The sequence below is a fragment of the Schistocerca nitens genome, chromosome 2 (genome assembly GCF_023898315.1).
Source record: "Schistocerca nitens isolate TAMUIC-IGC-003100 chromosome 2, iqSchNite1.1, whole genome shotgun sequence".
Taxonomy (NCBI): domain Eukaryota; kingdom Metazoa; phylum Arthropoda; class Insecta; order Orthoptera; family Acrididae; genus Schistocerca; species Schistocerca nitens.
In genome coordinates, this window is record NC_064615.1 from 775,436,222 (window position 1) to 775,447,566 (window position 11,345).

General features: G+C 43.0%; 1 protein-coding gene across 1 annotated transcript; it reads left to right on the forward strand.

Moving 5' to 3' along the window:
• Window positions 1-2,334: 2,334 nt before the first annotated feature.
• LOC126235322 (RUN domain-containing protein 1-like) lies at window positions 2,335-3,021 on the forward strand. The gene has a single exon (XM_049944044.1). The coding sequence runs from the start codon at window positions 2,335-2,337 to the stop codon at window positions 3,019-3,021; it is 687 nt and encodes a 228-aa protein (XP_049800001.1).
• Window positions 3,022-11,345: the final 8,324 nt, after the last annotated feature.

Consider the following 11,345-nt stretch of genomic DNA (forward strand, 5'->3'; position numbering starts at 1 on the left):
TTTCGTAGATATTTCAGCTACAGATGACGTTCCGTGGGACAGATATAATCCCTTGCTGGTCCACATTTTCTGTATACATAGCAAGGCTCTGCTATTGGTAGGATGCTACAGGGTACACGTATAGTAACTTCGGTAATTTACAATAATGATTGCCTATCGAAGTCGCGGGTTCCAAACGATACATATCGAACGTGCGATTCTAAATCGATCACGCGACTGGTGGCGGACGTTATGAGTATGTTTACGGTGGTCACTACAGCAATGACAAAAGAAGACCGTTACAAAAATACTTGTAATTACAAAGGAAATGACTTACCTTACTCGTCGTCGGTGTTGTCGTCATGTGAAAGTCCATGTGATGTGTACGCTACGGGAAAAATTCCCTTTTTGCCATTAATTCGAGGAGGTATGTAACTTAGAACAACTAAGGGAACGACGAAAAACAGATAAAAAGACGATCACAAATAATTGTAGTTATGTTCGCTTTGATAACTAAGATAGTGTACCTTTTAGTGCAAATTATTCTTCGTTTTCTAGATTTCCAAATCAAACAATTAAGATAAGATAATTGCGTAATTTCAATACGCATGCCGAATTTATACCACAATTCTAACCTTTTATCATTTGGGTCGTAATTTGAAACACCAGCAAAAAGACCGTTCACCTTATAAGTAAGTGGCATCCTGAACTATCGAATCATCCGATAATCTCTGAGAAAATGCTGTAAAGTCGCCACATCTTTGATGAAAGTTGACATTGCAGTTGTAACGGAGTAACATAGTCCGTTATGTAAATCAACGCTGCAGTCACTACCACTGACCAAAGTGTGCGTGTAAATCAATAATAACTGACCGCTTCCCGTGAGCGAAATTTTCATTTTCGCGCGCCCTTACTTCTGTCTCCCAAAATAATGTCAGAAGTTGGAATCTCCTGCAACAATCCTCTCTGACAACAAGATAATCCGCGGATCGAAATTGTTGAATGAGAAGCTATCTGCATGTATTAATACGTTCATCGACCAAAAGCGTTTGTAATATCTCACACTTTTTCAAATATTTGCCGTAAATATACAAATATACATCACTTCTTTTGTATGTCAATACGTCAATGATTGTAAACTGTTTCAGAGATAACATGAGGCACAGAAACTCCACACCGGCTATAATGTGTACTGTAGCTCCGGCCGCCGAAAATATTTTTCTCTCCTAGTTAGTTTTGATATTTATTCCTACATAATTTACTTTGAACATATTTTATTGGAGAACAGCAGGCAATTAATCTTGAATGGGTGAGCTTTCATTTCTGCGAAAAAAGATGTCGCTCTATTTCACTGTTTTATTTAACTTCCTTGCAACAGCCACTGAAATTTATCTCACTGGGCAGAGATTATCGATGAACACCTGACTGATATTGAGGCGAAACCTTCATTGCAACGCATTTTTTAAGTTGCAACGTATACATGCAACAGGTTGATTCGCTGTGCTGGCACGTAAATACACTTCGTTTTCGTGTGGGATTTATTTTTAAAACAAAGCCTCGTAAACAATTCGCCGATTTTCCTTGCGTATATATGACAGATCATGCTGAAGTAAGATGATGATTCGTGCACTGTCCGTGTGAAACACATTCTGGCAAATAATTTACAGTTATTTTCAAGGTTATTTAAAAATGTTGTTTGATACAGGAATTATTGTTGCTGTATGCTGGTGGATGCAGTGATAGATTAATTAAAAATTTACTTCTTCGAAGATGTGTCATTGTTCTCAGAATATATGCCGTTCTTGTGCTGATGAAGAGAACCTCAACCTGAATCCTACGACAAGGATACACGAACTCGAGCAAGAAGTAGAATACCTCAGATCTGCACTTACATCGTTGAGTTTTTACTTCGCCCAAGTCCAGTTCCGAATTTGCCAGGCCGCTAACGCCGAACCTGGAGAGAAACAACAGAGTTTCCTGCAAGACCTGGAGGATTTCGCCTTCAGTGGAATAAAGAAGAAGAATACCTCGCACCTTTTGCCCCGTTGTTGTGAGGACGACACCTTGGGAAATGCGACAAGGTGCCACAGAAGTCGAACATCGATCTCGGAAGAATGCGTGGTCGTCCGTTCAGGTGGTCAGAAGCAGATTTTAAGGTCTGGCGGTTTGTCGAAGCACGATGCGGTAAGGTGCGCCGAAACCTGCTGCGGTTCACAGACGAATCTGGCTGCCGGTGAAAGTATTGCAAAGCGACTATTGAACTACGTCAGAGCGAAATACGGACGTCGGAAATTTAGAGTAAATTACTTGAAGGAAATGAAAATTATTTGTCACTGGGGTGACGCGAGGGCGCGTATGGAAGTGGCGGTATGGAAAATCTTAGAGACTCTGTCAGCTAGCGACGGAGATGAAGACTGGTCATGTATTCGGCGTCTGGTGCGAAAGGACCTAGCCGACAATCTGCGGGACCTGCTCGAGCACGGCTTCAAAGCTAAGAGGCGCAGTTTCTGCCGCTTCTTCTTGCGGCAGCTGGGATCTTGTGACGTGGTGGACGAAGGCCACGCCTGGGACCTTTTGCTAGCGTACTACCGAGCCAGCAGGGGACACCACTTCAGTGCCTCCCCCAGGAGGAGTCTTTCGCGCAGCTACGGGCTCTGCATCAGGTCCGAAGCGCCGTCGGGCAAGGAGAGGTTGCTGGCGGTCGTCGAGGAGCTAGAGGCGACGAGAAAGACGTGTGGCCGCGACGCGGACTCGGTCTTCCGAGCTTTCGTGTGCGCGGCGCTCAACACGCGGCGCCTAGCGGCGTGGCTACGGCGGGTCGTGCGCTGCAGGGCGCTGGTGCAGACGTTGTACGAGCCGTGGGCGTACGTGGCCCGCACGCGAGCGAAGGACGCGCTGGATTCGCTGGCTCGTCTGCAGGCCCGGACCTTCCGCCTGCCCTTGGACCCCGCCCTGCGCAGTCTGCATGCGCAGTGGCTGTCGCTGCCACCAGCACCGTGTCCACCATCTCCAGAAGCTGCTGACGTTGACTCGGCAAAATAATAGTTATCTCTTATACTCTCTTATCTGCACTTTTATCTATTTTATACAATAGACCGACAACAGAATTTTTTTGTGTTTTGTTTCTGTACTTTTCTCGTTATTTAGTATCATTTTTTTGCTCTTAGAAGTATCTCACATCTTCTGTCTTTTATCTGAGTAATTTCCAAGAATTATTGCCTATCGAAGTCGCTGGGCCCAAACGAAACATATCGAACGTGCGATCGTAAATCGATCATGCGACCCCGGTGGTGGGCGTTGTGATCAATTATTTGTGATCGTCATTTTTATCTGTTTTCCGTCGTTCCCTTACTTGCTCTAAATTACATACCTCCGCGAATCATTTGTGAGTTGCTAGGGAAACCCAGACGATTTATGTCGTTACTGAGTGGGATGTCTGGTGTTCTTAACGTTTCTTCGGCGTATTCTCTCACATGGAAGAATCTAATTCCATGTTTATGCAGCGTAGAAAATTGTTCGACTTTTTGTAGCAAATATAGAGTACTACCAGACAAGGAAAGGAGGGGCTGTGTAGACTGTGGTGGTGCGAAGTGTGTAAAATTCCGTAAGAACAGTTTCGATGCTGAAATACCACTAAAATTTCATTGCGGTCAGTGCGGAAAACGAACGAATATCAGGAAGAATACATGATTCGACTCTTCCAAATTATCCATCCAGATCACCATAATGGACTTTCACATGACAACACCGACGTCGAGTAGGGTAAGTCGTGGCCTTTGCAATTAAAGGAATTTTTGTAACGGTCTTCTTTTGTCGTTGCTGTAGTGACCAACGTAAACATACTCACAACGCCCGCCAGAGTCGCATGATCGATTTACCATCGCACGTTCGATATGTTTCGTTTGGTCCCAGCGACTTCGATAGGCAATCATTCTTGGAAATACCTTTATCTGTCTATATATCTTCATCTATCTATACTTCCCCAACGTATTTGCTTTCTAAATGTGAAGGCTAATCTCAGGAACTATTACGGTAAGGTGCCCTAATAACGTCACCGATCCTAATTTCCTCCCCCTAGGAATTTTCGGTTTCCACAGTTGGTAACAAATTTTTAGCTTCGCGTACACGCGTGACCCTATCCATTGTACTGCAGAGAGAGTGTGTTGTGTGGAACACATGTAGCTTCTGTGTACAAAGGAATTCATTTTTTTATGCTGAGGGGAGTTAGTGTAGCAGCCAAATAAACCAGCCTACAATTTCTAGTGTGATTGTTTAATTGTGTTCAAATATTGGGCTGTATTTCAGTCGTGTTTTTTGGTTTCTAGTGTGTACTCGTTATAGTCAAGGGTTTGGCCTACGTTGCTGTAGCGGCCAATGTAATAAACCTGGGGATGTTCATAATTTCGTCCCACGTACGATACCTATTTTTGTCTGTTTATTAAACACTGATTTTATTTCCTATTTATAAAGGTTACTTTACTTTTTTGATATGGGAAAACGCAAGGGGAGAGAAGGGGATACGTTGCACGAAATGCTTAATTTGTTATCACGAAACATGCTATCTACCTACACAGACATACAAATACATATGGTACACGTCTTTGGAAGGCTGAAAAAACATGACAAGATTGTTCATTCATAACATTCAAGGGATTCATAGTAGTTGAACTGCCTGGCAATGTTAGAAAGGAAAAATACATTCAAATTAATTGTACTTCAGATAATTTTTGTGGAGGACGGAATTACAAAATTTTTTTTTTACTTTCTGTTTCTGTTCTTGCAGTGTTAACGTTTGTTTATCAGACACTGGCTTTAGTGTGTTACTGCAATTTAATATTAACTTGCCTTTATGTGGAGCATAAATTCAGGAATATATATATATATATATATATATATATATATATATATATATATATATATATATATATATATATATAACATTTTGTAGCCTTTTCCGTAACCTTTCAGGACTAATGCAGATCCTAACGCACTAAGGTGGTGAAAATTAGGCCCCCTCCTTATAGAGATTTTGATGCCATTTTCATTACTAGATAAAGTTATTATCGAGGAAGTCTTGTGTCTGTTTTTCATAATTATAGAACTGAGGAGGGTGTAACACAAGTATTGTTATCTGTTCCACATTTAATTGCCGTTTGGAGTGACATCTCATGGCAGTAAAAGTAGCTACGAGCTGGTCAGTTACATAGGATGCGGTATTTGGGAGGTAAAGCAGTAAACAGCTGCCGTAACTCTAAAGAGCAGCGAAGCTTCACCAGAATATATGCATGTCTATAAACATTATAATTAAAGTCCCCCCACCACGTTCTTGAGTCTGTAAGGATTTCGAGTCGGCTTTCCTTAATAGATAGCCTAATTCACGAGGAAGGTTTGTATAAATCGTATATAAATACTTCTTGCAAATTGGTTCAACTATGTTTAAGTCACCGACTGCGTTTTTCTGTCTAGACGTGAAAGCTAATCTCACGAAGTATAGTAAGGATTTTCACACAGATTTCACTAATAGACTGCTTCACTAGGAAGATTTGTGTATATAATTTATTACCACTAAGCCAGACAAGTCGTACGGCCATAGATACTTAGTGCTACCAATCGAAGCCAGGGCGGGTTGCTAGTGCGTATACAGTTCCCCACCATGGTTTCTGTCCGTATGTTCAAGATAATCTCAGGAACTACTATAGGGATTTTGATACAATGGTCACTGATAGACTGACTGATTCACAATGAAGGTTTATGTATACACACTGTCGTAAAACAATCGCAGCACCAAGAAGGAGTTGTGCGACATAACGAAAGTTGGTAAGCGTGTTTCTTCATCGGAAAGATAATGCCTATTCAAATTACGTGGCAGTCGCATAAGACTGGCGCTAGTAGCATCACTGTGAGGATGCAAATCAGTTCTGCTTTAAATACAAGTTGCAACGGTCGTGCCGGCCGCGGTGGTCTCGCCTTTCTAGGCGCTCAGTCCGGAACCGCGTGACAGCTACGGTCGCAGGTTCGAATCCTGCCTCGGGCATGGATGTGTGTGTTGTCCTTAGGTTAGTTAGGTTTAAGTAGTTCTAAGTTCTAGGGGACTGATGACCACAGATGTTAAGTCCCATATTGCTCAGAGCCATTTGAACCATTTTTTTGCAACGGTCGTGAGAGTGATTTACCTTTGAGATTGGACGTGGTGAGTTGATGGTGGTCAAGAATGTCCTTAAGATGACAAAGACCCATTATGGACACATCTCCGAGTTTGAACGAGGTCGTCTAACAGGGCTACGACAAGCTGATGTTCCTTATGCGAAACTGCAGAATGGCTTGGCAGGAATGTGCCCACTGCGCGTGAGAGCTGGCTGCGGTGGTCAAGACAATGTACGGTCGCAAGAATGCCCGGCTCCGGACGGCTACGTGGCACTACCGAGAGGGAAGACCATCGTGTTCGGCGTATGACTCTGGCGCATCCTACTACACCTTCAGCAGCAAATTTGCACCACAGTGACAGAATGAACTGTTACAAATCGTTTACTTCAAGGTCAGCTCCGAGCCAGACGCCCTGTAACGTGCGTTCCACTGACGCCAAACCATCACCATTTGCGACTTCAGTGATGTCAAGCGAGAGCTCATTGGAGGGTACGGTGGAGGGCTTTTGTGTTTCCTGATGAAAGCTGGTTGTCCCTCTGTACAAGTGATGGTCGTGTGTTGGTTACGAGGAGGTCAGTTGAGGGCATGCAACCAAGCTGTCTGCATGCTGGACACGCTGGACCTACACATCGCTTTGTGATCTGGGATGCGATTTTGAATGACAACAGGATTATCGTGATTATCCCACGCATCGTGACTGCAAATCTGTTTGTCAGTCTGGTGATTCCACCTGTTGTACTGCCATTCATGAACAGCATTCCATGGGTGGTTTCCAACAGGATAACGCTCGCCCATATACCGCTGTGTATGCTCTAAGGAGTGTCGACATGTTGCCCTGGCCTGCTCGCTCACCAGATCTGTCTCCAGTCGAGCACGTATGGGACATCATCGGATGACAATTCCAGTGGCTTCATAAGCAGCGTTAACCATCCCTGTGCCGGCCGCGGTGGCCGAGCGGTTCTAGGCGCTTCAGTCCGGAACCGCGCGACTGCTACGGTCGCAGGTTCGAATCCTGCCTCGGGCATGGACGTGTGTGATGTCCTTAGGTTAGTTAGGTTTAAGTAGTTCTAAGTTCTAGGGGACTGATGACCTCATATGTTAATCCCATAGTGCTCAGAGCCATTTGAAGCATCCCTGTAATGACCGACCAAGCGCAACTGGCATGAAACTCCGTTCCACAAACTGACATCCAGCACCTGCACAGCACAATGCATGCACGTTCGCATACAACGTTCTTGCAGTTACGCCGTTTATTAATGTATCAACATTTCACTTTTGTAATGGCTTATCTCGCACTTACATTAACCTGTGATCTTGCAGTTTTAATCATTTTCATACAAAGGTCGTCTACAAAGTAAGTTCCGTTTCTATTTCTATCCGTGGCAGCGCTACGATCGTAGTTCCGAGCATGTGCGGCAGTTACTCTGACTCAAGGAGAAGACATGAACACCATTTTCAGATCGCTGCTGCCGACGTGTGCTTCTTTTTAATGTCATCAGTAATTGAAAATGCCGCCACGTGTGAAATGAGATGTGTGTTTCGTTTTCTAAATGCAAAGAAAGTTAAACCGAAGGAAATTCATTGGCAAATCCGCGTTGCTTACGGACAAAATGCTACGAGTGATTCGATGATGGGTCAGACTGTTCAATGAAGGACGTGATCAAGTGCACGATGAAGAACGAAGTGGACGCCCGTCTGTGGTTACTGATTAACTGGTTCACATAATTGAAGAGAAGATTAAGCACAGCCGTAAGTTTACACTTAGTGTGCCCTTGCTATGGAAGTTCCGTATATCTCACGATCACTAATTCATGAAATTGTTACTGAAAAACTGAAATTTCGAAAACTTTTCTCACTTTGGGTACCCAAAATTCGTACTGAACAACACAAAAAACAACGGATGGGCAGTGCACTTCAGTTTTTGACACGCTACGATGAAAGAAGGCGATGGTTTTCTTTCTCGGATAGTCACGCGGGACGAAACTTGGGTATCGTACGACACCCCTGAAACAAAACGGTGATCATTGGGATGGAGGCACACTTCATCCCCAACGAAGATCAAATCTTGACACCTCGGAAAGTCATGTGCAACGTTTTTTTGGGACAGAAAAGGCATTTTGCTGATTGATTTCTTACCACGAGGCCAAACAATCAGTGCACATGGTTACTGCGAGACCATTAAGAAACTGCGCCGCAAGGCGGCATTTTCAATTACGGCTGACATTGTAAAGAAGCACTATAAAGCACACGTCGGCAGCAGCGATCTGAAAATGGCGTACATGTCTTCTTGAGTCAGAGTAACTGCCGCGCATGCTCGGAACTGCGATCGTAGCGCTGCCGCGGATAGAAACAGAAACAGAACTTACTCCGTGGATGCCCTTCATATGTTTACCAGATAAACATATTCCCGAAATTTCGTTACTCTACATTAATTAATTTTTGATGATCCAAATTTTTCCGTCAGTATAATTTATAAATATTCCACGGAAATGGGCTAAACTAGAATCAGAGTCCCCACCGCTGTGAAAACGACTGAATGACAGAACTTCGTGGAATTGCGTAAGATTGCCCAACTGCTGCAACGGGCCAGCATGAGATACTGCTGCTGGAAGGCGGGTGCGATCTACCAGACTTCCTCAATGGCCTGTGATGCAGGACGTAGTAGATATTAAGCTGATAAGAAAAGATTATTTGGTATAGAGTTAATGTTTGAGGTGTGTGAATGTAAATGCAGGGAAAAGTCATACACAACATGTAGCTCGCGCCGAACTGGTGCTGCAGTTAGATAGGGGCGTACTCGCAGTTCCCATCATTATCACATGGCTTCATTCCGAATGCCATCAAATTTGGAACAGATAACATTCGTATCTCCCGAGAATATTCCTGCCATGTGCTGCTTAATTTGTTTAAGTTACATGAAAGTAATGATGTTCAGTTACGAATTTTAATCCTAATTCAGTAGCGACCCATATAAAAAATTCCCACCATACTAGACAAGTCGTCTGAGTGAAGATACTTAGTGCTACCCACGCAAATCTGGGACAGGTCGCTAGTTTCTCAATGAAGCGTATCTGGTTATGTCTCCACGCCGTCCTGTTGTTCATAGAACCAACTATTCATCACGGTGATGTATTCACTCCCGAAACCAGCAGCTGGTGCAGATATCACACACGGTGAGCTGTGTAAGATATAACTCCCCTTTTATTTCGTGAATGGTTTGAGACAATGAAACGAGGTTTCAGGCAAATGGCAGCATACAGACGAGCACCAAACTTCTCTCCACGTTATTCAGGCAATTTTTTTAATGAAACGCTATACCTGCTTAACGGCGTTGGAAAGCAATTGCAAAGACAAGTACAGTGATTTAATGCTTGTTAATGTTGGCATTGAAACTTGAAAGCCGCTACTACCTGTTATAATTTAACCTGAGTGTATAGCGAAGTTATGACTCCAGTATTAATGCCCTGAAATTATTTCCCTTTCTATGAAATTTTACATATGAACAAACAACACAGTGATCTGACTGTTGTTATTGACAATTAAGTGTTAAGGAAACTTTCATAGTGCAGTAGGACATGTAAAAAAGGGGACTTTATCATTGATTAGAGGAAGACAGCTTGGCACATGGCTTTGAATCTATCACTGTAAATGCCTCTCTCCTTGCAGAGGAGACGCGTGCTATGCAGATGTAACTGCACACATTATGACCTAGGACCAAACGGAAAGAAAATGGTCCATGGCAATGTAAATTCTCAAAGTATTCATTGCTGCAACACGTGACTATAGAAGTTCTCTACAACTCGTGCCTATCTTTATCGCTGAAAAATTATGCTGCTGACGGCAGTGTAAAGCATTATTAATTGAAAGATAAGTGGGCACGTCAGCAAATGAGTATAAAAGATCGTAGAATTTAAAAAAATGACGTCGATAGAAAAAGGATCCGTGACAGATTTTAAATTAACTTCATTTATAACTCAAAAACCAGACACAAAAATTCAGGTATAGTATATACAAATGTCCTCCAATGGATGTACAATGCCGCACATTCTCAAAAGGCAGAAAAATAATTTCGTATGCTGTGCAGTCCCCGTAATACTATTTAGAGCGTGGGAAAGACGATATATATTTTCTTATATGGATATGGTGTCTGTTCTTTCGGACATTTACATGTCCGAAAGACCAGACACCATATCCATAGTTCTGGCGATGCCGGCCATGACCTCCTTCTTCTGTGCGGATGCACACATATTCCCCGAACTCTTACGGGCCTAGGAAGAATGTCTTCCACGAGTAATGAGTGTGTTGGGGTGGGACACTACAAATGTAGTGTGTGGACATACGAGGTGAGAATGTGAATCTCGCGGAAGGCGTGCGCGAGATACTCCCTGCAGTCGCACTATCATCTGTGCCATCGGTAGCTCAGATGGATAGAGCGTCTGCCATGTAAGCAGGAGATCCCGGTTTCGAGTCCCGGTCGGGGCACACATTTTCACCTGTCCCCGTTGGTCTATATCAACGCCTGTGCGCAACTGACGATATTAATATAATTCTAATATATATTTTCGGTTGACACTTAAAAATCGATATTGATTCTCGCATCTTCAAACAAAGAAGGCAGTGTAACGCAGTATTAATCGTGCTGAAGAAATTTTTTTAAATATGTTTTACATGCACATGACACCTGCATGATCATAGATAAGTGAGGACGTCTGCATATGAGTTTAAAAGACCGTAGAATTGAAAAATGGCATCGAGAGGAAAACAATTCGTCATAAATTTTTAATTAGTTTCAGACGCAAAAATTCAGGTAAAGTATGTACAAATGTCCCCCAATGGGCCACAGTGGTTGTACAATGTCACACATTCACAAAAAGCAGAAAAATAATTTCGTATGCCTTAGAATCACCGTAATGCTATTTCGAGCGTCGGAAAGTGACGTAAAAGGCGACATATATTTTCGGATAATTGACAGAAAAATGGTTCTTGATTGTCGCATATTCAAACAAAGACGCGACCCGAACAAAGAGCTAAACGTGCTCACATGGATAGAGCTGAAAGCATTTCCCACAGCAGCATCTGAAAAATACAGTAGATGCGAAAAAAGTAAGTAAACTGCTTATTATTTCAAAAGTAATCGCTATAAGTGTTAATACATTTATCCCATTGTGAGACAACAGTCAGAGCCTTCATGGAAATATGACTGCTGTTGCCTACGCAACCAT